Raw genomic sequence first — 27,961 nt, 5'->3', positions numbered from 1 at the left:
GTTTTTGCATTCAGTCTGCAACACTGAATTGTGGGCGGCGCGACGTGTTTGCCTAACGAAATTATCCTCTTTGCTTTCTATATTTAAAACGCCGCCGCCGCTACCACCACCTTGTTCTATCTTTCTTTTTTAGTTGCAAACACTACATTAGATTGTGTAATGAGCAGATAATATCAAAAATAAATATATAAAATGACGGATAACGTCAACTGTGCAAGTGTTTGTGTGAATGTGTTAGGTTACTACGTTTTAGTTTCCCGAAATTTTCACATGATTATACGAGTAATTTACAAAGGACACTTTGTGTATTTATAAAACAGTTAAAAAATAAACGTTGGGTACTCTTAAGGTTAAGTTTAAGTTTTTATGAATGCAGGTCGGTCGGGAAGTATATACTAATACTATGCTAAATAAAAGCGTTAAAAAATCCATCTGAGCCAGAAAGGAAGAAAACTAAATTGTATAACACAAACATAAACATTCAACCGAAATCCAAAACATAAAAAATAATTCGGGCAAGTACTTATTATATGATCCGTTGTTAATTTTCTCGCTTGAACATTGGCATACATGTTATTTACATTCATAATAAATGAAATGAAAGAGAAAAACAATGCGTTGAAAAGTTTAATGAACGATTTATAAATAGCAATATTTTTGCAATTATTACTGAACTCGGAGCATTGTAGAGTAGAAATCAAATAATTTTTAATTTTTTTTTAGATGTTTTTGTGTTAAAATAATTCTCTTCTACCCTTTAGAAGAATGCTTGTGGGCCAGTGGCACTCTATATGCAGCGCATGTATATGTATATACATGTATTACATTTTTCATTAATTCCATGCAATGTTTTTGTTGCAAACTGTATATTCGACGCTATTGAACCATCAAGTAAATATATTCTTATTCACATTGTCATGTGTGCAGTTTTTAGGTATGTATATATGTTTTTTAGGTTATTTTCCTTGTAATGCTCGACGGATTGACCGGTGCCAAAAAAACCAAATATCATGCCTCGAAAGTTACTTTGAAATATGTGTAATTGTCGCACTTATGTGCCACATTCACGATTTTGTTGGGAGTTATCATCTACAACAATTATAATCAACAAGCATTTTTCTTAGTTCCTAATGCATACTAGTTTGCCGGATGCAGACTTAAACATAAAAAGCATACAAAAACTACAAATAAAAATATCGGGATATCGGTATGACAATAAAAATAGATGAAAAACAATATAAAATACTCCAAATGATGATGTAATGAAATGGATTAGCTAGCAGTTCTTGACTTAAAAAATTACAAGTAATATCAGATAACAAGCAGAAATGTCCTTTAAACATGCATTGCTATCTGATGAATCTGCGTCTTCCCATTTTCGAACAAGACTATACTGTTAACGGTGAGTATGTATGTTGGATTATGTACATTTAGAAATGCTGAGTTTTCCATTTTGAGCATGAGAAAGAAAACGAATAAAAGCCCGATTATTGCGATATTCATACTTGTATGTAGCTAATATTTTCAATATCCGGAAACGAGCAAAGACTTTTAAATTTAACTTTCGACTATCAATTATATATTATAAGTTGCAATTAAAGAAATGCCTTTGATATAAACGGTACTAAATAACAATGTCTAGTGGTGTATAGTTATTTGATGCCTCATCTTAAAGAAGGAAAGGAAGTTGATTTCGATAGTAAACGTTTCACTAGTTTGATTCATAATATATGTAAAATATAGTCTGTATATAATGTGACAATTACAAGGCCAAAGATATTTTAACATTTTTTATACCCTGAACCGGGTATATTATGTTTATAAAGTATTATGTTTATAAGTTTGTAACATTCAGAAGGAAGCTTTGGAAAGCCTACAAAATATATGTGTATAAATGATCCCGTGACGTAAGCCATGTCCGTCTGTATATACCCCCTCAGTTTTTGACATATTTATCTGAAATTTTGTACACGTCCTTTTCTCTCCAAGCAGCTGCACATTTGTCGGAACACTATTGGGTATGTATTTAGCTGCCATATAAAGCCAACGATCAAAATGAAGTGCATGTATTGAAAACTTTTTCATTTGAAAAGTTATCTTCAAGAAATTTGACAAGTATTATTGCCCAATCTTCTAACCAATTTTTAAATCGGACCACTATAGCATATAGCTGCCATATAAAGTGAACGATCAAAATGAAGCCCTTGCGTGGAAAGATTTTTTATTTCAGAAGATATCTGCACGAAATTCGTCATGGATTATTGTCCAAAGCAACTTGTATGGAAAACTTATTATTTGTGAAGAGTATTATACTTGTAGCTTCGTAATAACCGAAGTTAACGTCTTTTTTTTTTGTTTTTTAGGAATATCATAACATAGAAACTTTAGATAAACATAAAACTCTTGACTGTTGGGGAATATTTGACAGCTGAGAGTGAATAGATAAAATAATATAGATATGCAAATATATACTTGATTCAAAGTTTTATAAAAAAAAAAATAACAAATTTCAATGAGAATGACCGAAATCGAGCGAACCATAGCTAGCTTCACTTTATTCCCCTTTCTTTGCTATGCGTAATCAAAACAAAACAAGATAATAACTCGGCAACTCGTTGCGGCAGAGGAACGGAGCGAAAAGGGGAAGTGTTATGATTTGGTCGTACTCTGACAACATTCTTTGTGTTCTTGTTCGCAACAGTTCGAGGCCACTAAATTCGGCATTTTTTCAGTCATACCATTTCTCTGCTCTCTATCCTTGGGGTTTGCTTTCTTGTCAAAAAATGTACATATAAAACCAACACTAAAAAAAGAGAATTGAACCTAATATAAACCGGAGCGCGGTATTGCGAAGGTGCATATACGGAAAAAAAGAGAAGTGACTCGACTCATATTGAATTAATTTTTCATACTGCACTATTAAATATGTACCATTAACATACCTACAAGTATATAATAGTAATAGAGAAGTAGTTTTAATTTTAAATTTAATATGAATAGTCAGCCTCATTAGATTGTTTTTCGCAATGTCCAGCTTTGTAACAGGATTTAATAGAACTATAAAGTGTACATTTAATACTATTATTGCCAGTAAAAGAATCCAAAGGATTGTACTCGATGTTTGATTATGAATATGATTGATACAAATATTTGTCAATGGAAAAAATAATAAATAAATAAATAAATAATAATAAAAATAAATAATAAACTAATTTGGCATTTTACCCAAAATTACAATAATATATAAATTTTTTTTAATTTTGATTAGATGCTTACGTTCGGAAATATATATATTTTATTTATAAATTGTTTTGGAGTAAGTTCGATCAAACTGGACACAGTGCGTTAAATTTTACTAAACTCGGTTCAATAGTTTAGGAGTTTTCCCCGGAGAAAACGTGACACGTAATTTTTATACTCCTGCAACATTTTGCTACAGAGTATAATAGTTTTGTTCACCTTACAGTTGTTTGTATCACCAAAAACTAATCGAGTTATATATATATAAATATATATGAAACGAGACGAGTTGAATTCCGAGCGACTGTCTGTGTGTCCATCCGTCTGGCAGTCCGTGCAAGCGATAATTTGAATATATATTGAGATATCTTGATGAAACTTGATACATATGTCATTTGGCACCCAAGGAGGGCTGGTATTGCAGATTCGTAGAACAGAACATTGCCATGCCCACAAAACGCCATTAATCGAAAACTTACCCAGCATCTATGCTTAAAAAAATTTTTAAAAAGTGGGCGTGGTCACGCCCTTTTATACCTTTAATGTGCATATCTCTTAAACTATTCAATCTATAATAACCAAATTCTCTCAGGACAAATCCTTTTCCTGAAATCTTCTTTCCCACCCACCCTGTGAAGATAGGTGAATTCGGAATATAACCCCGCCCACTGTACACTATAACAGTTTTGTTAAAAGCTACTAAAAGTGCGATAAATCTATTGATAAATACGCCAGAGAAATAAAATTTTACACCCGAGATGGTACGAGAGGGCTTTATAGCAGCCTGTATCAAACTTGGATGATGGGCGTGACACCGCCCACATTTCGGTGAAAAGCCATATCTTGGGACCTACTCCACCGATTTTAACCAAATTCGATAAGTAATATTACCTTACATTCCTATATAACAACGTGAAATTGGGCGAAATCAGACAAAAACCACGCCTACGCCAATGTATCCGGATAAATCTTTGCATGAATAGTGCCTTTGAGATTGTCACCTTATGACCACAAATTGTCCAAATCGGACCAAAACTAATGTAAATGAGATAAACATATAAGCGAAATTCGAAAAGAAACTTTTTCTGATAATAGTATGTCTTTTTTTCAAAAATGGGTTGAATCTGATCAATAATTCTATTACTATATTTCTAACTTCCGGCTGTCTTTATACCGCATATATCGGCAAATATGTGAGTTAAGTTTTGCCAATACCTAAAGGTATTTACCGGGCTTTGCTCTTAGCAAGTTGCAAGAGTATGAAATGTTCGGTTACACTAGAACATAGCCCTTTCTTACTTGTTATATGGGCCATTCCATGTCAAATCGACAAATAGTTTGATGCGACCCCCACCGATTCGAATAAATTTTGGTGGAAAGTTTTGTTTTATTATAAAACGAAGTTCTGCTAAAAGAAACATTTTTCCTAAGAGCTATTGAAAATTTCACTATGAGTTTGTTAATTTCAAATCAGAAACTATTGTATATTAAACAAAGAACGCTGGTGAGTTTTCAGAGGATACTTATTACCAAAATTATAAAATTTTGAATTTTTCAGAACCGTAAAAAGTAACCATCGCGCTAAAGTTTTTGCATTCAAAATTTTTATGTTATACCTCTAACATATCTTAAGAAGTTCTAAATTTTTAGAGGGGTGTTCTTTTTCGTTTCAAAGATATGAATTTTTGAATTTTGGCAAAATAGTTTTTTTTTCAACTTTTAATAATCTAAAAGATTATTATAATGTATGGTATTCAGATATAGCTAAACTAAAAAACAATGAAAATAAAATAAAGAAGGATTTGAAACTTTTTTTTTATAAGAAAGTGGTAAAACTTAATAAATTATAAAAAATGTGCTCGAGTTAAAGTAAAAAAACCGTTATATTAAGTCTCAATAAAAAGTCTTTCTCATCTTCGAGATGGATAATTTATGCATTAAAAAAATGTACTTTCTTTACTAATTTTTTTTTATTTTGTATAATCCATTTATTTCCTTAACTTTCCTACCAACCGTTTAGGAAATCCGAACGTAACCAATTAATATACATACACATTTGTATGTATAAAGGCGAAGTTAGCTGGCCAAGACATTTAAACCGTACAAAGCCGTTTGGATTTTAACTGAGCAATAATTGTTTTTGAGCAACTAACATATTAATAATTGTAATTACGAAAGAAAACAAGTGGTCGAGAATAAGGTGTGGAAAAGTGCCGCAGGGCATGTTTATACCTGAGACACTGAGAAGCTGCATGATTGAGACGGACGTATCTTCATATTTGCAAACATCATCCTCAGGACAGGTGCTGATTTTTAATTAAACAAAACAAAAAACATGATAATTAAATGTCATCAAAGCAAACAAATATCAGATACTATGTGCCGAAACATAAATACAAATAATGAGAGTTAATATATGATCCGAGTACAGTTAATGCATTTTATGGAAAAAGTTATCTACATAAGCAATTAATTTACATTGCGCAAAAAGAAGACATAAAGTATTAAATTGAATTGGATCATCACTAGCAATCAATACAGCGACTAATTACTGCCACCATTGTTTTTTCTTCTTTTGCCTTTGATACTTCCTCGATTAATTCCAATCACAATTAAGACAGTACAACTACTTCTGCAATCATCGCAAATAAATTAATACTACTTTGTACTAATATACTATACTATACTTCCATACACGTAAAAGCCTAAAAGAAGAAAGAAAAACAAAACAAATAAGAAAACAAAACAAAAAAAACTAACGTAACCAACGTATGTACCAAAAGTGTAATTGCTAATTTGTAGTTAATTTCAGAGTCGCGCTTTAACTTCAATTAAATTCATTAAAATGAAAGCATAAGTTCAAGCAAAGTACTCCTATCGAAGCATACGAAGTAATTAAATTATAATTACAGTAAGGTCACTAATAATATCTGTTTTTTATCTACTATTTATCAAATCTATCTGCTTATCTATTATATACAATACACTTACTTCATATATGTGTGTGTTATTTTTTTATCGATGTTTAAAATTTGCAAAGCGATCTAATTGTGCCCCTTTTGAATATTAAACATAGAGTAGCATTTCAATTTTAATTCACAGAATTATTCAAGGTTTGTTGTTTCTGTTTGAAGTCGGTAACACTTACATACCTATTACATGAAATTATTGCAGTTAAACATCCCTGACAAACATTGATTGCAGGTACATTCAAATACATATATTATGTTCAAACAGGCCAAATATGTTATCTCAGCAATTTGGTTTTTGCCCTTTATAGCGGGGACTTAACTACGCAATTGGTATCAGAATTTCCATTCATTTACGGGGTTAGGTGTAGTCAAAGAAAGGAAAATATAGAATCATTTAAGAAGGTTTCGACTTCACTTGGCAGACATTTAAAAATATAATAATTTTAATAGTAATGGCTGTTTGTGTTGGTCCAGTTCCAACCGAAGCTCTTTGCGTTGACCATCACTAATCCTTAGAGATTCAACTAAAATCAATCGGGAAAAAAAGTAGCTTTATTAATAGATAATAGATAGTGCCTAGTCGAAGCTTTTCTTAATTTACAAATTTTTTTCCAGATTTTCGTGAAAAGAGCAACAGTTAGTTGTTTAATAAAAATCGAAATAAAAAAAATCCTTCAATCAGGCACTAGTTAGTTTTCATGTTTTCAAAAAGCTGTATACATTTCATTGAAATCTACCGAGCGGTTTTCGAGCTATAGTGGTCACCACTTCAAAAATCATAGTTTTGAGAAAAACGCATTTAAAGTTTGGGAGCCAGTTACATTAAGTTAAAAAATTCTTACAAATACGCTCATATCCCCATAACTATTTGCCAAATAAACTCATAATTCTGTGAGAATATTTCTCAAATATTAAAAAAAAAAATAGTTTTTTTGGTAATTCTGACTACGCTTAACTTCGTAGACGTAAAATTTTGTACGGGGAAATTTTAACGGTGTTTAATACTTTTTATATTAATGTTTTCACTGTTACTTTACATATGTACATATATTTTTTTAAAATGTATTACTGTAAACTAATATGGTTTAATTCAATTTCTGATTTTTGTGCATTAATTTTCACATCCAATGATATATAATTTTAATTTAAATTTATGCAATTTTTCTTTTGTAACAATTAATTGTAAAAGTGTTGGAATTTTCGTATTTGCCAATTAGGTGCCTGTTTGATCATAGTCTTAGCTCAAGTAAGTGCCAACGGTTCTAAATGAAATAAAATAGCGATTGCTAGTTCTGTTCAAAATTAACCTAAAATATTTATCTTCGGAATTTTGTTGTTTTGTAAATAATTCCATTCTACTGTGTTATCATTAGAGTACGCTTTAAGTAAAATACTACAAATAGAATGAAATATTATCTGACCGATAGCACTCAACATTTGTCGCAATTTGCAAGACGTCCTTCTGTCAACAGTACTGGGTAGTAATCAATCTAAAATATTAATTTTAATGATTTACTAGTGTCAATTTTATGACAAAAAAATTGTATCGAAAGGACTTCAAGTAACATGGCATAAGTTCAGTAGATTTTCAGCGTCTTTGCTTCAAACCCTTTTTCGAGCAATAATGTTTAATATGGCTCAATTAAAATAACTCGTTTCGTTTGTGTTTTCAAAAGTCTCAATAAAACATAACATCCAGTTGCTAATTAATTTTTAACAGTTATAGAAAAAAACCTAGTCCAATAACTACACAAGATTCTTTCCATATACAACAGATAAATCATTGAAGAATTTAAAATAGAACTCAACACAAGTAAGATTATCTTCACTTAAAATGGTCGAATTCGGACTATATCGCTCCAAGCCCCAGATACAGAGTATAATAGTATAATTTTAATGCCTATGGCTGACTTTAAACTGAAATTATTGGCCAATTATTATAGACATGTGATTAGTGTCGCCTGGTGCAAAAATTGATAAAATCGGTTTAGTACTTCGCCTAGTGCTCATACATCAAATATATCGATTTTCGAAGTATTGGTTACGTTGACACTTCGGCAGATAGTATGTTACAAAAATATTTCATAATTTTTAAGAGGAAAGATTTAGTGAATTTTTATATGTATACGCTTCGAACGCGAAAATATCTGTGAATGCAAATAAAAATTGCTTGTCAGTTATGTATGTGTGTTTTTGTATTTTTATACTCTAGCAGCATGTTGCACAGAGTATAATAGATGTTTTTTTCAAACGGTCGTATGTAACACCTTAAACTAATCGAGATAGATATAAAGTTAAATATATGTATGTAAATGATCAGAATGAAGAGACGGGTTGAATTCCGGAGGGCGCCAAGAAATGCATGTACCAAATTTTAACAATGTTACAATTTTTAGTTAAGGTATCGCTTGTACGTACAGACGACCGGGCGGACAGTCAGCCCCCGGGAAGTTATTATAGTAGATGGGCAGAATCGGGCCATTGCTACGCCCACAAAATTTCGTTAATCGGAAACTTATAAAATGTTATATCTAAATAGCAGATTTTTATTTGATATATGTAGAAGGGAGGAGCATCTATAATTTGAAAAGTTTTAAGAATGGGGATGGTATTACCCCTAATACGTCTACTGTACCTATCTCACAAACCACTAAAGCTATATCGACCAAAATTGTTCAGCAGGTGCCGATCCTTAGACAATCCAAAAATGGGTGCAATCAAATGATAAACCTCCCCCACCTCTCTCCCCATAAACAATTTTGTGAAATCTATTAAAATAGCGATAAGTCACTAAATAAACAAAATTGTGTAAAAACTGGTAGATGTGCGTGATACTGCCTATGTTTAGTTTAATCTTATATCTATATCAAAAAATCATCGAAATCTGACCATAAATTTTGAAACTCCCACGTACCGAAATGTGGTCCTCAGTGCCTATATCTGGGTTTTACCGGAAATATTGGTAATCTATGAGATACATTATAGAAATTCAGAGGAATTTTTACTTAATAATAATGTGCCCTTGTGCTAAAAATGGGAAAAAATCGGGTCAATACTACCCCTAGCCCTCATACACCTAATATACGAGTTTCAAGCTTCCATGATTTCGACTTTCCAGCTGACTGTTAACCATGTGGCCATATTTTAATGACAGTTTAAATTGGACATATTTGCTTAATCATTGTGTGACTTAGCGCTGATTATGAATCACATCGATCTTCTCCTTCGTCTAAACCCCATATCCCTAATATAATGGTTTCCTATTCTCTGGTTGACTTTTTCCTCATATAATCAATATATTATTGAGAGAGTATAAAATGTTCGGTTACACTTCCTTACTTGTTTTTATCAGCTTTCATTTGAAACATAGTTAAAAACATCGAATTCTCATTCATTTCTTTCTCGGTTACTCTAGCGATTTTATGCGGAATATATTGGACAATTTGTGAGATAACTGCATAAATGATGCACAAAAATAGACCCTTCACAGCGCGCAATGCCTAGCGCGACACAATGACAACGTTTTTGCTGCAAATCGCCACCCGTAACAAACGATTTATGAATTGCCTTCAATATTACTGTCAAACAGAGATTACAAGGATATTCCTAAAGTTATGAAAAAATCATTAAAAGTTACCTTGATATTCTCGAATTAGTATGAGGAAATCATTAGGAATGCAACACGGAGTTATTTGCGCAGGAAATTAGTTTAGGGACAAAAGCAAAAATGATCAAAACAAACGGAATAACAGCTAAAAAATCTGGTTCGCAATAATTTATAAAACGTTTAAACTCTGACTAATTTTCTGTTCAGTTTTAAAAAGTAATTTTAACATTTAGTTAATTAAATTGCTAAATGGATTCACTTATGTAAATGTATAACTCACAAAATATATATAGGTATACTTGTATATATACCTATATCCCTCAACTTTAATATTATATTATATGTACATCCACCCTACTCACAACAATACTGAGCGAATTCATCCGTCATATGAGTGTCAAGATAACAAAACACGGAGGCGTATAACGATAAATTATGTTATATTATACTCGTATTAATGAGATCTCACATAATACAATATTTACATTTGTATTTATCTGCTCTTAGATTTTAGCAATAAAAAATTTATTGTTTCAAATTTTCGAAATTGGAATTGGCATCTTCTCCTAGCGGTTAGAATGGGTATAATCGTTTCAGTATTTCCCCCAGTCCTTAGATACTTAATTTATTTTCGAAAATCCGTTTGACTTAATATTGTATATATTGGACAATATGGGTAACATTTTAATGTAGTTATGAGGATTTTTTGTGTTGACCATTGATTCAGAACTACATTCCTAATATAATGATTTCCGAATGTTATACCTTAGACATTATGTGGCTTGGTGCTAAAAATTGAGGAACCCCCATATATCATCAATCTTTTATAAAACTCAGATACAAATTGAGGAATCTTGTGTTACAAATATAAAATCTTAAAATTATGGTACAAATACTATACAGAAATTCAATCAGTTTTTTTTTTACATGAGCGTGCGCCAAAGAAGTTAATTATTTCGTAATTTAGCATTATTATAATATTTCAAGGTTAAACTTCCGCGTTTTCTATTAAAAGGAACTACGGGTACGGGTTCAAAATCTACGCAAACGGATCCCATTACAATCGGTTATATGTTTTAGGCAAAATCAAATTATTTAAATTTAATTACCTGTGTTATTAACACGTGTAATGTCATGTAATAAACTGCTTAAAGCATTTTCCAGTTATATTTTTCTGCCTCTCTATAACGAATTAACTAAATGCATCAAAAATAAGTGAACAAATTTCTTATTGATCTTTGAATTGTAAACATACTGGAAAATTTTGATTATTTGTGATTTTATGTATTTAATCATCTGCGCATCATCAGCTGAACTGGAATTAAGGAAAAGTGCATATAATATTTTAAGCTCAACCTGTAAAAGATGTGGAAAAGAGTCTCAGAACCGTTGTTGCTTAATGTGCTAAACATGTTGTACAAAAGTGGATATTATAACTACACATTGTTACCACCATATTTATAAAAACAAAAACATATTTGCACGATCTTGTGTGTACTGGCCTTGTGACTTTATATACTATACATACACATATTATAGATCATTATTTAACTCGAACGACTTCGGTTGGAAAATATTATCAAATAAAAACAGCATGAACATTTTTACAACACTGTTAAAATTTAACTAGCAATGTTTAAGTTATTCTGGTGGAAATGTTAATAAATATCAAAATCTCAACTTCCCGCAAACTTCGTAGTGGTGCATACACATATACAATACATAACTAACTAATTCAACAATTAGTTTTTGTGTGGGAAACAATACATAAATGGCTTTCGAATTAGTTTACAAAAAGGTGTTCGAATTAAAAAATAATGACATATACATATATATATATATAATTATATATATCACATATAATATACATATAATATATAATTATATATATATATATGTATATGTATATATATATATATATGTCATACTCAAAAGTCACTGATATCTTAAAACTTTTGGTGGTCATTAATTGCACTATTTATTTAATGGACTTAAAATTACAAAAAAAATTTATAGTGGTATAAAATGCAATAAACCTTCTTTTTGTGCTTCGTAAGAATTTTTGGGCTTTTATGTGTCTAACAATTCAAGGTTCACATAGTCCCTATGCGTTGTTTTTTTAAAGCATGGAATAAACAATGTATAACTATAATTCTCTTAATTTTTTCTTTGAATACATTATACATACATATAATATACTGATTGGATTCAAAATATTTTCTTTAACACTTGCATTAGTAGTAAATATTTGTAAATATAACTTTACACATAGTTACTTTATAATAAACACATCATTTATATATAGAAAAAATATGAAAAAAATGTTTCTTAAAATTTTAATTAAAATTTATCGCTTACATTTAATAATATGATAGATATAAGAATTAAGTCTCTTAATTGACTTAGTTTTTTCAGCGGTAAAAAGTCATTCGTCGATCACGTTTAACTTAGCCCTATGAAAGTTTGTTTGGACGAGCTATTCCCTATATATTTTCGTGTATAGATAAATATATATATATATATATACATATACATTCATTTAAAAATTTAAATTGGAACATTCTTGTATTTGGTGCCGCGGCTCCACATTCTCTATTCATTCTCTATTCTCCTAAATAGGAGATACGATATTTCTATGTTGCTGACAAATAAGCTTTCATGTGTCACAATTCTTCCTATTTGGGTATGTATATTTTTTGGGAGTAGATGGTAGGTGAGAACAAGTATTTTAAATTATATAGACAGATAGAATTGGTGGCCATATACCTCCTTAAAAGAGACTACGGTTTTTAATATTACAAATAATATGAAAACAATATTTTAGGTAAATTCTTTGAATTTGTTGAATATGTTTCTTGTGAATTATTATATTACAAGTATATATTATTCCTACCACATTATTCCAATTTGAAAATATATTATAACGTATTGCATACATCTAGAATGTACTTATGTTTATTTTTTTGGTTACCTTGCCGGTCAGGTATTTATTTCTGCTTCTTTCTTGCACATGTTCTGCTGTTGTTGCGAATCATCAAGCCGCCGATAGTGTAGCATATGATTTTAACATATTAGGTGAAAAGCTCGACTAATCAGATTTGTAGGGCTGAAATATAACAGAACTAAATTATTCCAAACAATGTGGATATTATTGGAGCGACTTGGCTCATTATAATATATCATCGAATTTATATTTGGTTTTGTTTGCCATTTTATTTTCCTATTTCCTTTATTAAATATTTCACTGGCTTTTATGTGCATTTGGATCTTATAGGCATTTATTAGCTTTACATGTTCGATGTAAGTATTTGTGCACTCGTATGAAACTTTACTTAATTCGCATTTAAATATTGTACTATGTATATATATAAGTTGTTCTTCTACGCTTAACTATTATCAAACTCAGTCATTTAAGAACTTAGAAACCTCTGTGTGTTATATTTTTTCATATGCACATACCTACACATATTTATTTTATATAAAATTGTAAGTAATTGTGCATATGTAAATGTACTTATTTTGCATTTTATAGTAATTAGTAGAATATATTAATGTAAATTTAAATCCTTGCAAGAAACGGAATTAGTTTACAATATGTCGAGTGGATTTTTTTAAAAATATTTCTTAACCTTATAACAATACGATTAATTAATAGCATTTTCCTATTGATGGCATTAAAGTTACTATTTAGGCCATGCTTAGGTTCTTGATATTTTTAAGCACATTAAAATATTCGCTAACAAATTCATAAGTGCCTTTGTATTTAAAAATTAAATTTTACTTTAACAATCCCGGATGTAGCGGCGGCCACAGCTGTGTAGTATACCTAGGTCGCATCGCTAATGTACTGAGCCGATATCAACAAAATAATCCTAATAGTTACAGTCCCTCTAAAGTTTTCTAACCTGTTAAGAAGGGAAATAATAATAAATTAACTGCTTCAGATTTCTCTTGAATTCTTTATTTTCGTTTTACTTTGATTGTACCTAATTGTTTCTTGCAGGGCCATTTATATATTATATTTTGTTTATGGGTATTAATACTTTGAAATTTTGAAGGCCAAGTGCATTTATGAAATATTTTGTTTCTTTCACGAATTCCGTGTTACTAAACACGTCAACATAGGATGAATTTCATCCGTTCATTGAGGCTCTCTTGCCGTTTGTCAAATCGTTTTCATATTCATGGTTCAATTTGCAAGCTGCCAAACGAAAGTACTACAAAAAACATGAAAAACGTATGTCACTGGAGGAGGAGCGACATTGCAAGGATGAACTACAAGTAAGATTTATTTTCAACATTTCCCAAATATTATAATATTGAAATGGTAACTATATTTTGTGAGACTTTGAAATATGAAAAAATCTTAAAATATTATGGAACAAAACTAGAGTATATTAAAAAGTATCACAGTAGGAAGGTTTAAATCTGTTCATATCTTCCCTAAACCACCATATACTGATCTTTTCATATACCTAATATAAAAATTTTTGCTTTTTCGGTAAACTTTCCAGTACCCGAACTTAGCTCTGCCTTACTTGTTTAATATAAAGTTTTTTTGAAAGTATTTACCCGGCTTTGATCTTTGAAAATTGTGAGAGTATAAAATGTTCGGCTACATCCGGGCTAAGTTCGCTTTACTTGCTTATAATGTAGTTGTGCGGGACGCCGGAACTATTTTATACTCTAATTAATAATAATAAGTTATAGTAAAAGTTTATCAGCACCTGGAAATAGGAAATATAACAAATTACGATTTCGGCATCCGAAATTAGCTATTCATTTTTAATGATAGTATTAGTAAGATAGTATACATAAGTCCGGGATGGTAAGTGAAACGTATACATTCATAACATTCATAGGTTATTATTCCGGCGTCAAAATTCGAAGCTGGTTTCATGTAACTGCCTTAAATATAAAGGGTGTTTTTTTTGAGGTATAGAACTTTAAGTTGGCAGTACTGATTTTTATCCTCAGTTTGGTTTGGCAATTCATCATGAATAGACTCACGTCTGAACAACGCTTGCAAATAGTGCAATTTTATTTCGAAAATAATGGTTCTGTGCGGAATACGTATCGCGCACTACGTTCATTTAAGATGAAGCGCACTTCTGGTTGGCTACGTCAACAAACAAAACGACTGTATTTGGAGTGAATCTAATCCTCATGTCGAAACACCGTTGCATCCAGAAAACTGACTATTTGGTGCGCTTTATTGGCTGGTGGAATCATTGGTCCGAACTTCTTCAAAAACGATGATGGCCATGATTACTAAATTTTTCATTCCTGAATTGAACAACCATGGTGTCCCGGAGCTGTGGTTCCAACAATACGTCGCAACATGTCACTCAGCTCGTGCCGCAATCAATTTATTGAATGAAAGACACGTTTGGTGACCGCCTAATTTAACGTCTAGCCAGCCGTGGCGGTCATATGCCAGAAATCATATTTAAAATGTAATGCCACAAGATTATCTTTCGTATAAATAAAATTCATGTCAATCAAATAATCCATCGTTGTTTTATTGCAATTTAAAGTTCTATACCTCTAAAAAAACACCCTTTACAAGGCAGAATGAAACTGTATTAAAATGTTCAAAATTAATATCCCATTGGCTATTTGAATTATCTTTGCTAAATTTCAAATCGACATACATATCTTCATTAAAATGTATTTATAATAAAACATTGAATTCCGCCGCAGCTTCTTGCTCTTCGTTATTAGACGAAGCATATAATCTAATACTAAGAAAAACTTCTTTACTTACATATTTTTTAATTGAGATGTTATTTTTAATTGAGAAATTCTTTAACTGCATTTATTTTTCCAATTGATATGAATTTTTGTGTGAAAAACTATATAAGTGTATTTATGCAATAGAATGAAAAAGCGGAGGTAAAACAAAAGTGGGCGTCCCGGTTACTAGGCAAATTACGTAAAGATATTACCCAGGAATGCCGAGAAGATTTCGTGCAATCTATCACCGGTAAACGAAAATCGATTTGCGTACTTTCGAATCCCGATCAAAAAGGAAAAATGCGACGAATCGACTGCTTACGACAGGCAGATAAGGTTTGGCGCTTGGATTTGGTAATGGTCATACTTTTTAAGGCGATACCGCTTGAAAGTACCGATGGAGAAAGGCTGGAAAAAAATCCCGAATGTACACATCCCAGCTTATGTGTAAATCCCTATCACATAAATGTATCTGTTCGCGAACTGGACTTGTATTTAGCGAATTTCATCAATACACATGATCCACTTCACAGCCCAACTCCGCCGTCGCCGCCGCCCACATCAATGGCACTATTCGCATATAACAACGAACACACCCATGTTAACGTCAATAGCAATACAAATGGCAGTAATAACAATATGAACAAAATAAAGAAAGATGGTGAAGGACGCAAAGAGAAAGGTAATAAAAGCAGTATGGAGAACTTAAATACACCTACATATATATATGCGTTTGCTAGGATCATCCATTTCTATATTACGGAAAGGTTAAAAGTCTGAGCTGTATATTCCACGTCGACTGTTGGTAGTTGCCCATTACACCGTTTGTTTGATTTTTAAATTTTGTTAAAATTAAATATTCTTTATGATTTGTGGGAAATAAAAAAAGCCATGGACATATTTAATTAATATTAGCTTTTGAGTATTCAGGTAATTTTTTGTTGATTTCCATTTAATGAATTGTGCCTTATGAAATTTTTATCTAGCAAGTAACTGCCAGATTGTATATTCATCAGTAGGTTTTGTTGTATATATACGAACGAAAAGGTATTGTTTTTATAGTTTCCGCAACTTTTAAAACTAGCGAATGATTTTCTTATGAAATAGGCTTATTTTAATAAACATTACATATGTTTTTGACGGAATATTAGCGTTATTAAGCTTGAGGACTAATTTCAGGAACTATATTCTATAAATACTTTCTCTGTAAAGAAGAAATAGTAGTATTAACTAATAAGTTTTACATAAAATTAGGTTACAGCCATAATCCTTACAATGGAGTTATATGTAACGATATAATATTGGCTACTGGTGTTTTTTCATCGAAGGAATTGTGGAGCCTCTCTAAAGGTAGGTTTACAGATTAATGTATTTTTATGTGGGAGTATTCTTGATTTATGTCAAAACATTTAGATATATCTATATCATGTATAAATGAGTTAATAAGAAGCTATGTGAGGAGAAAACTAAAAGTTAAATTTTTTTCATTGTATAGCATCAATTCTTGATGAGGCAAGTAATGATTTATTATCGGCAAATGCTAGCCATATTAAGATGGAAAATTCTACCGGAGCCTATGAATGCAACACATATCAGTTGCCACCACCGTCAATTGGCGTTGGTGTAGATGTCCCTAGTAGCTTGGTAGCGTCGAATAATATGTTAGCAAACACGGACTCCGGCCGATCAGCTGCCTCGGGCTCTTCTATGATTGTTCCAGCTGGGTATAGTAGTAAGGGATCTGACGAAAAGAAAATAATTTGCTTTGAATAATTTTGTAATATATTATTTAATTATTTCCGAAAATAGTTGACTTTGTTGATCCACGCAGTATGCATTTACCCCCATCACCCCTCTTGCGAGCTCAAGGAGCAGCCGTATGTAAAACTGACACATGTACTTCGCCACCTGATGTTGGTGGAAATAACGGTAGCGGTGGTGGTTTTTCTGTGATATTGCGTCCAAATGATTCGACGGGTGCTAACATACAAGGAAGCGATATATCAATGCTTCAGCGATATACCCCTTCACTAAATCGCTCATTATTGAATATGAGTCAAGTGCGATCGAACGAAGGTAATTTTTCTAAATTGTAACGAAACCGAGTACTACATATTGAATATATTTACATAAATTTGTAATTTTAATTTATTTAAAATTCCCTTTAGTATTGATCCAACACAATGTAACGTCTGCATTGGTTACAAATTCAGTGAGCCCTGGTGCAATGTACTATCAGTTACATAATAGTTCAAATGGTTCATCAGATGACAGTAGTACTCAGCATAACCATCATCACCAAAGGCAACAATCTCAACACCATGAACACCAACAAAACTTACACAGCCATGGTTCACAAATTTCAGTAGCTGCAGCCGCGGCTGCAGCAGCTGCAGCGGCTTCTATTTCAAAATATTCTCCCGAAGTTGTAAGTGGACATGATATGTCCGAGTTTGTCACCTACGTTTGCCAAGAAACCGGAAATAGCAATACTCACATTAATGAAGTTCACCACCCGCCACATCTTCAAAGCCACTTTCAGTTACAAACGGTTGCTACAGGAGGACCGTCATCTAGTCGTAATACAAAATTATCCTCCGCAGCGCCGTCCGTACAAGCCTCTCATTATCAACAGTACAGTACGATGTTACCTCCGCCACCTTTGCCACCAATGGCGCGTCCAGTTGCGATAATTAGGTCCACAGGTGATTTGACAATGGTAGAATCACCACCATCATCTGCCACCCCTCCAAACTCTAATCAATCGGGTAAGGAATCATCCAGGCATCAGCAAACACATCAGGATCAGCAAAATCAACAACATCAGACTCGGTGCCACCCACAATCACATCCTCAACATACTACAGTCGAGCACGGTGAATCAAATGGTCAAATCGTGACGGCGAACACATCTACGAATACTAGTGGTGGTAACGGTAATACTACTTCGGTTTCGAGTACAACGGATACGGTTACCGTTCCCAGTTCCAATATGCAAACGAACACATCTGCTACTAGTCGTAGCAATAACAGCAGTAGTAGTTCAACTGATATTGTAGTGGCTAGTTCGCCACCCCCTCCGATAAGTCCTCAAGGGCATATAGACGTTGTACGGAGCACAAAATCCTCGACAATTGGTGGCATTGGCACACAGTCGTACTCACCAGCCACCAGTCGGGAGTATTTCAATCATTTCCATTCACAAACAACTCCAGTAAGTATACATTATAATTTTTTTTATTATTATTTGTATTTAATTAAATATTTTTTTACGTTAAATAATAATGTTCTGAGCTCGGAAAAGATTTTTTGACAAGTTCGAAAATACATTTTACACTAGGGGGATGAAAAAAAACTTGTAATTGTTTTTCCTTAGACACCATGAAGATATCGTTCGAAAATACGAAACACTAGAAAAAACACAAATTTAGCTGTATCGAAGCTCAAATACCCTTCGCAGAGACATCTCTTATAGCATAAGAGCGCATAGCTTTATCTTGATATTGATTGATCAGTTTGTGTGGCAGTTATATGCGTAGTGGTCAGATCTGAACAATATATTCGTAGATTGTGGTGTTGCCTTGGTAAATAAATCAAGCCAAATGTCGTGAAAATTCTTGTCAAATAAAATGTTTTCCATACAAGGACATGAATTTGACCGTCCTTTTGTATGGCAGCTATACCCAAATGTCCTGAAGCTTTCTTTACAAGGACATGATTTTGATCGATCACTTTGTATGAGAGCTATATCTTATTCCGAGTAATGAGCAGTTTCTTGGAAAAAAAAGAACATGTGCATTTTTGTTTATACTAAAAAGGTAAATTACCCTTTTGTTTCAATTTTATGGGATCAATGATCCGTTTTGTTTACATTTTATCGGGTCCATGACCCTTTCGTTTACCTTTAGCCAAGTCAACAACATTTGTTTACATTTATCTCAATGTTTTTTTGTTTACATCTTACGAGGTGAATGGCCCCTTTGTTTACATTGTGAGAAAATTTTTTTTTACAAGGACTTGATTTTGATCGATCACTTTGTATGAGAGCTATGTCTTATTCCGAGTAATGAGCAGTTTCTTGGAAAAAAAAAAAGTGTGCTATGTCTTATTCCGAGTACTGAGCAGTTTCTTGGAAAAAAAGAGCGTGTGCATTTTTGTTTATACTAAAGGGGTAAATTACCCTTTTGTTTCTATTTTATGGGATCAATGATCCGTTTTGTTTACATTTTATGGGGTCCATGACTCTTTTGTTTACCTTTAGCCAAGTCAACAACATTTGTTTACATTTAGCTCAATGTTTTTTTGTTTACATCTTATGAGGTGAATGGCCCCTTTGTTTACATTTGTGGGGTCAACGACCCTTATGTTTATCTTCAGCCAAGTCAAAAACCTTTGCTCACATTTAGCCCAATAGCATTTTTGTTTACATCCAATAAGGTGAATTTCCCCTTTGTTTATATTTTAAGGGGTTAATGACTCTTTTGTTTACTTTGTAAATTGTTCATACAAACTGCCCGATCAAAAACAAGTCCTCGTATAGAAAGCTTTTTTATTTGACAAGGTATCTTCACACAATTTGGCATGGACCAAGGCAACGCAATAATCTTCGCATAAATTGTTCTATACATATGCTGCAGTCCCCGTCATTTAAGCTGACCGATCATGTTAGATTAGTTCGTTTACGGGTTGAATTTAAATACATGTCCGAATTTTTATCGCTTCTACCTTTAATTTTCTATAAATTTATCTAATTGTTATTTTGTATTAATATTTGTGCGCTTAAACTATTATTCTATATAAAAAATTGGCAGCTATTTGCGATCTTTCCACAAAAGTATTACTAGACGTGTTTTATTTGACCAGTACGTCAAGCTTATTTGGTATGGAAGACTTAGTCAACATAGTTATATTTGGTTATCAAAAAGTATCTTAGCAAACCAAAAATACAGATCCGTGTAGAAGGGATTTGGGTTAAAATTAAGACAATTAAAACTTTTGTTATTTGGATGGTATGTTAGAAATCTGTTTACAAATTTAAAAATTCAAACTTATCTTTCTTTATGTCAGACATTTTGAAATAAATTGAATATCAGCTGACTGTTCTTGCTCGCATTGCCAACCAAATCCTTACTTAAGCGAAAACAAAAAATAAGCTAGGTTGTCAGGTAGATGGGCTGTCTGACGGCGCACCTAGGCCTATAGAAGGCCTATTGGGATACCACCGGAACTAATGTTCCCTCACACTATTGTCTCCTCTCTGAACCAACCCGTAAAGTTCATCAGTACAAATAGTTTTATGTGAGCAACTTCCGAGTCGTCGTCTAAAAACCCTCGACCGATAGTTGCGATTATTTTTATACTCTCGCAATCTGTTGCTACAGAGTATAATAATTTTGTTCACTCAACGGTTGTTTGTATCACCTAAAACTAATCGAGTTAGATATAGGGTAATATATATATAAATTATCAGGATGAAGAGGCGAGTTGAAATCCGGGTGACTGTCTGTCCGTCCGTCTGTCCGTCTGTGCAAGCTGTAACTAAGTAAAAATTGAGATATCTTTATGAAACTTGGTACAGTAAGACGGTTTGTATTGCATATGGGCGTAGTCGGACCACTGCCACGCCCACAAATCGCCATTATACCAACCATGCCACAAAGAAATTGCCATAACTAAGCTCCACAATTAGATACAAGACTTTATACTTTGGTATACAGGATAACATTAGGGAAGAGCACCTGCAGTTTAAATTTTTTTAAAAAGTTGGCGTGGCCCCTTTTAGATTTAATGTGCATATCTCCTAAACCGCTAAAACTTTAATAACAAAACTTACTGAGAACAAATGTTTTAGCACCTCTATCGACCCCCACTCCTCATATAACGGTACTGTTAAAAACTACCACTTTTAGGTGAAAACACATATCTTGGGATCTGCTTAACCGATTTCGACGAAATACATACGCTACATAACATTCTTCCCATATTTCTATTTTATAGTGTGAAAATGGGCGAAATCGGATTACAACCACGCCTATTTCCCATATAACACCATTTTAAATTCCATCTGATTCTTTCACTTTCCACTATGCAAATCAAGCAACAATGATTGTATCGGGGCAAAACTTTGCGTGAATAATGCGTTTAAAGTATGCCACATTGTGACCAAAAATTGTCTAAATCGAACCAAAACTGTTCAAGCCCCTAGGTACTGATTATGTGGACTCCAGTGCCTATCGTTGACTTTTTACCGAAAAAATAGGTCAATGTGTAAGATATATAATTGAAATTCATATAATAAAATAAATAAATGAAACTCTCGATAATAGTATGTTTTTGTGTCAAGAATTGGTTGAATCGGATCAATACTTCCTTTAATATACAGTTTTGCCAACACCTGAAGTAATTTCCCGGGCTTTGATCCTAGCAAGTTGCGAGAGTATAAAATGTTCGGCTACACCCGAACTTAAAACTTCCATACTTGTTCTGTAAAACGGTACATACGCATAGAAGATATTTTACAGTGTCCTCTACTTCTACCACCTGACAGCTTCTACACCTAGTGCACCTAGTCTGCTGGTATGTCTACTAATTAGACAGAGTCTTGTTAGCACTCATACTAGAGTTCTTATATTTGTCCTTTTGAATTTTAATAGTCGGTTTGTGCGCCCCATACTCCATTTATGTCCCGTTTGCCGGCTTGTTGAGCAAGTCAGGGATTGACTCCACAAAGACTCAGATAAATTTATAACATGTTCGTCTAGTAAATCTTTACAATAATTGTAGAGTGGTGCCTGCTCTGGCTGTGGTCTGGCTTCTGAAGGTATCCAATGCTATGCACCGATTGTGTGATTATTTTCCTAAGTCGGGACGCTTCCGCCGTATCATTGCGAAAAGATTTCCAAGAAATTTTTTTTTGCTTTCCTAACCTATGTTTTGTATGACTTAATATTTCTCGCCTTGGGATAGATTAACTAAACTAAAATGCATCCTGCAGTCTTTTCGTAATTTTTTAAGTTCGGGAAACCACCATTGGGGCCTAATTCTACCCCTACTACGTGTTATTGGACAAGCCACCTCTAATACTTGTCGAGGTCCTCCTTGTTCTTGGGCTGAAAAGGCGGAATCATAGGAATATGTTTTTTCAGCTCTTGCATGTGCACCTGACAGTTCGTTTTCCTAAAATTGTTGACTCTGTCTGCCCTTTCTTCAATAATACATTCAATATATCCGTGATCCGAAAAGAAAAAATATAAGTGATATCTAGTACTGCTTGTTTCTTGTGACAAACGTTGGCATACTACCTATATTATACAACATAATATTATATTAATGCCTAGTAAGTAATTAGAGAGACTCTCACCTCTGTCATTGACGTCTGAGTTGCCCCAGATTGTATGGTGAGCGTTTGAGACACTGCACTTGGATGCCTCGCTATCCCGTACCCACTTTTTTACCAGCTGAGATGATACTTGCTCCTCACCATATGGCGTATTGTATAGCCTGACACCAACCGGTAAGTGGCGCCCGTTTTCCAGTTTACTGCTGCTGTGTCATGGTTGCTACAAGGTGCGTTCCAAAGTAGTTAAAAAGTAACAATGTAAACTCTAGTGGCGCCATCTATATGTCGACTAGTGCGTTAGAATCTGCTATCCTTTATCGATTTCCAGGAAAAATTTCATGACATTTAATCAATTGGGAGTGAAGTTATTGCGTTTTAAGTGTCAGTATGTTTTTGTCATCGGAGCGAAAATGAGCTTCGAACAAAGAGCCAACATTAAATTTTGTTTTAAAATTGGTAAAACTTTTACCGAAACGTTTCAATTGATGAAACAAGTTTATGGCGATTATTGTCTATCCCGTAGCAGAGTGCACGAGTGGTTTCAACGTTTCCAAAGTGGTCGTGAGGACATAAATGAGAAATGAGCCGAAACCCGAAAAATCGCGCCTGGAGAAGTCAAGAGTGAAGACAATGCTGATTTGTTTTTATGATTCCAAGCGTATTATCCACAAAGAATTTGTTCCACCAGGCCAAAACGTTAATGCGGTATTCTACCTTGGAGTTTGAGGCGTTTGGTGCGCCGTATTCGACGTGTTCGCCCGAATATCGCGAAGATGGAAGTTGGCGTTTGTTGCACGATAATGCGCCGTCTATGAGAAATGAGCCGAAACCCAAAAAATCGCGCCTGGAGAAGTCAAAAGTGAAGACAATACTGATTTGTTCTTATGATTCCAAGCGTATTATCCACAAAGAATTTGTTCCACCCGGCCAAAACGTTAATGCGGTATTCTACCTTGGAGTTTGAGGCGTTTGGTGCGCCGTATTCGACGTGTTCGCCCGAATATCGCGAAGATGGAAGTTGGCGTTTGTTGCACGATAATGCGCCGTCTCATCGATCAACGCTTGTGGCCGATTATTTGGCCAAAACTCACATTTTAACAATCAACCACTCCCCGTATTCACCTGATATGGCACCGTGCGACTTCTGCCTTTTCGGAAAAATGCATTTGCCGATGAAAGGAAAGCGTTATGCAGACGTGGAGGCCATTCAAAAGGCTTGCACGGGGATACTGGTGGCCATACCGGGCAACGAGCTAAAACACTCGTTTGACATGCTTTGGGACCGTGCAAAAAGCTGTATTAAAGCAGAAGGAGACTTTTTTGAATATAAAATTTTGTTTATAAGATTTTGCCGATAAAATCATTTGTTCTGTATTTTTTTTAAAAGTCCTGTTTACTTTGGAACACACCTTAACATAACATAAAAACGTTAGGTTTCTAAGTCGTGATTCTCACCTTCGTGAATCCGTACTTGATCTCCCCGCCACTTTAGTGGTTATGTGGTTCGATGAATTTCTTTATTAAAAACAGCAGAATCTGCATCGTGGCCTTTTTGGTCTCCACCCCTTCGTTCCTGTCCTCACGCTGGCTACTCTCGAGCTCGTAACGAACGCTGCTCTCTTCTGGGAACAACTAGAACATCCAGTTAGGCTATCTTATTACGAAAGGCGCCAGGTATCCGTAAGCTCCGTTCTAAACTGGGATATTTAAGGGTCCCCAGTCAGGATGATCCTCGTCACCGGTCGCATGATCCAGCCCTTTTTGTACCCCCGTCCATAGTTAGACTACCTATCTGAATGCTATGCTATTGAGGCGCCACCAATACCCACGTAAGACGTCTGACCTGCTGTTGCCCGTCCCTGCTTACGTCGAAATACTATGGTATCTATTACCAGTTTGACCTGAAATAAGCTAAGTGCGTTTTATTTTTAAGATTTATTTCGTTAGCTTATGACGGTCAAATAAAACAATCCTGTTATTTTTTCAGTAGTAATTTGTTTTAAATTTTTTTTTTTAATATTGGTTATACCATCATAAAAATCATTGCAACGCCTTTTTAATTGTGTGGTATGCAAATTTTCCATTAAGCGTAGCGATTGTATTATTAACTTATTAGAAAAAATTTTCACAGATTCTTGGCTACACTAGTTCAATCTCGACCATTTCCGGTGTTATCAGTCCGACTAATCTAAGTTTGTATTCATCGCCGATCACTGGTGCTTCAAATGTACCTCATCGGTCAACACCACGGCCGCGATGGAACCCGCCGTTCCTTATGGAGGATGAGTTTAGCATGATGCCACATTCAGTGTCCAGCACAAACTCTGAAAACACTCCGGTGATATTAATGGAAGATGGTAAGCAACAAACACTTCTTGTATGGTATAGATACTACATACATACCAATATCATATTTCACATAAAGCGAATTAGTGAATTGTAGTATTATATTATTTTGGTTGCCATTATTATTTTTTCACTTAAAAGTATATTTTTAAGTTCTGTACTCAAGTACAATATATAATCTCATTATACTAAATAAATCTCAATTTCCAGCTGGCCGATATAATGAGGAATATACTCAGAATCGTGACTACATTACATGATTAAAAATACCAATTGCAGATGACTACCATTAGGATAACTAAAACTGTTTAGATAATAATAGTTAGGGTTTATATGTAAGTTTCTCATTTTAAGGGCAAGTGAATATTGTTTCGATTATATAATACAATATAAAGCAATTATATAGTTATTGAAGCACATATGCATAAATATGTGTATGTATGTATACTAATAAACACATACATATACATTTATAGGCACATTAGATATGTACCTACATATATCAATATGCGTTCATATTTATACTCTAGTTTGTGAGCAAATAATACAAAATATGAAGTTCTATAACGTACGAGAAAATATATTAAACACATCTTCAAACACGCACGTGGCTACCCCAATTCACACATGTGTTAAGGCATGTGCATAAATCCATTTACATATATATATGCATTGCTAGTGAACATATAAATATATGTATGTATTAGGTCCATTATATTTTTGCTGTAGCATACACATTCTGCTATGTACATAAGTACATATGTGTTATATATATAAAAAAAATTTCATATACCTATATACACGCATATTTGTGCATAATTTTTTATTAACTTATGTTTTTATTTTGAAAAAACTTTTTTACCAGTTTATTACAATATTTTATTTAAATTATTATTGAAAAATGCATATATACTAATACACATATTAGCTCTAATAAGTGGTCACAATTATTAGAAAATACATGTGTATGGATATAAAAGATGCATTTTTCATTTAAATACGTATACACATTTGCAAATAAATGTGTGCTTATTACAATTTAAGGATAACTTCTACTTTCAAAAAAGCGCTTACAAGTATTCGTCTTAAACGTGAAACACAATAAAGAAATGAACTACTATAAAATATTAGAAATATTGTTTATGCAATATATAAAACATGAATTGATTTCACAGTTGATGATTGAGTACGGCAATTAACTTTTTGTTTTGTAGTGAAGACGAAGCAGTTGCTTAGTTTAAGGTGAAGAAAGAAATATATTTATGAACTGCGCTTTGAAATACACATTAATAAATTACATGCATACATGCGTAAGCATGATAAATACAGATATATGTACATAGATACAATTAAATACTTTGTCTATATTTATTATTGTTTTTGCACTTTATTTACTGTTAAATAGTTTTAGGGAGTTGTTATCACTATTTTTTATATGTATTTATATCATCTCTTTATATCACTTAAGCTTTCATTACCAAAAATTCCTATAATACGTTGCGTCTTTGTGTAAAAATATTCTTAAGCGTAGATATTATATTTAAAATACTACTACCAATAATATTTTACTTTTGACACACATTACATTAAGATTTGATTCCATCTAACGTGAGAATTTCGTGTTGCATTCATACATTCTCCAGGTTAAAGAAGAAAGTGTATCAAAACTAACATTGATAATTAGGTAAAGATGGCGTCGGACTTAATTAGCTGCGTGTCTTACCGATTTAAGAATTCTGTAAAGTAAATTTCATGTAAATTAAATTTCAAGACTAAATTTAGAAAAAAATTGCACGCTGCGAAAACTTCATGTTTTAGACTTAAATTTTTTAAAATTTCATTGCGACATTGTATAATAGTCTTCATATTTAAAATATTGGCTGTAATCAGTCGGCCATATTTAACAGAGCTTGAATAAAGATATTTTTTTAAACTTGGAACTAAACGTTCCCCATATTTCACATAAATTTAACAAAAACATTCTATGGCAGGAGCAAACTTTTTTGTATTCCAAAGTTACTTTAAAGTAATTTTTTTTTTTTAATAAATCAATGAGTTTTAAAGCATAAAATTATTTAAAGTAGTATGTTCCTTCGGTCGGCACCTAATATTGGTGCGGCTTTTAAAATTTAAAAAACTTAAGCTTTCTTTGCATTAGCACATATTCATACAAGTATGTATGCAATACGGTTGCCTATGACTCATATTCAAGGTGGATAGGCTCAAAACTATATCATGTAATTATGTAGATAGGAAACAAGAAAATGAGGTTACAAAATATACAATTATTCATTAAGCGTACAAGCAAGGGCTTACACTGATATAAACTAAAAGATTAAATTGAGACAATAGTAGACATAATTAGAACATATGTACATTAACTCGATAACGTTAGCAAATAATTTTATGAAATCGTAAATAATTAATGGAACACACAAATAACAGCATAAATCAGTCTACAGCTATTGCGTAGAGGATTTAGAATAATAAATGATATATAAATAACGTATGTATAATATATATAAACGACATACCTATGCTTGTATATAAAGATAGAGAAATCTCCGGTTAATTGAATTTGAAAAATTGTACATTAGCCATTTAATTATGTGGAGATTTATTTATACTCTTTTAGTTTTAGAAAAGCCTGACTAAGCGAAAAGTTCAAGAACAATTAAAGGAAACCGCTAAAAAGCAATTTAAATGTGCATTTTATTGAGG

General features: G+C 32.9%; 1 protein-coding gene across 11 annotated transcripts; it reads left to right on the top strand.

Annotated features, from left to right (window-relative positions):
- Positions 1 to 2: 2 nt before the first annotated feature.
- Positions 3 to 27,944, top strand: NfI (Nuclear factor I). Of its 11 annotated transcripts, none has more exons than XM_070112748.1 (13): positions 3 to 156; positions 377 to 515; positions 762 to 891; positions 956 to 1,402; positions 5,261 to 5,543; positions 13,945 to 14,100; positions 15,700 to 16,237; positions 16,810 to 16,905; positions 17,051 to 17,287; positions 17,365 to 17,631; positions 17,724 to 18,769; positions 25,026 to 25,251; positions 25,451 to 27,944. In XM_070112748.1, the coding sequence occupies exons 5-13, from the start codon at positions 5,463 to 5,465 to the stop codon at positions 25,498 to 25,500; spliced, it is 2,697 nt and encodes an 898-aa protein (XP_069968849.1). In that variant the 5' UTR covers positions 3 to 156; positions 377 to 515; positions 762 to 891; positions 956 to 1,402; positions 5,261 to 5,462; the 3' UTR covers positions 25,501 to 27,944. The 11 variants fall into 11 exon arrangements, with proteins under 11 accessions (XP_069968849.1, XP_036231741.1, XP_036231739.1 ...); XM_036375848.2 differs by having other exon boundaries at positions 3 to 282; XM_036375846.2 differs by lacking the exon at positions 377 to 515.
- Positions 27,945 to 27,961: the final 17 nt, after the last annotated feature.

The sequence above is a fragment of the Bactrocera oleae genome, chromosome X, assembly GCF_042242935.1.
Source record: "Bactrocera oleae isolate idBacOlea1 chromosome X, idBacOlea1, whole genome shotgun sequence".
NCBI lineage: Eukaryota > Metazoa > Arthropoda > Insecta > Diptera > Tephritidae > Bactrocera > Bactrocera oleae.
The sequence above is the reverse complement of the archived record's forward strand: the minus strand, read 5'-3'. Positions and strand labels throughout refer to the sequence as shown.

Bases quoted from the DNA above. Each gene is read 5' to 3' on its own strand.
- NfI (XM_014240826.3), top strand. From the start codon at position 5,463: ATGTTTATACCTGAGACACTGAGAAGCTGCATGATTGAGACGGACGTA. The intron at 16,238-16,809 runs GTAATAAAAGCA...ACATAAAATTAG, and splicing joins TGAAGGACGCAAAGAGAAAG to GTTACAGCCATAATCCTTAC. The intron at 17,632-17,723 runs GTAATTTTTCTA...AATTCCCTTTAG, and splicing joins TCAAGTGCGATCGAACGAAG to TATTGATCCAACACAATGTA.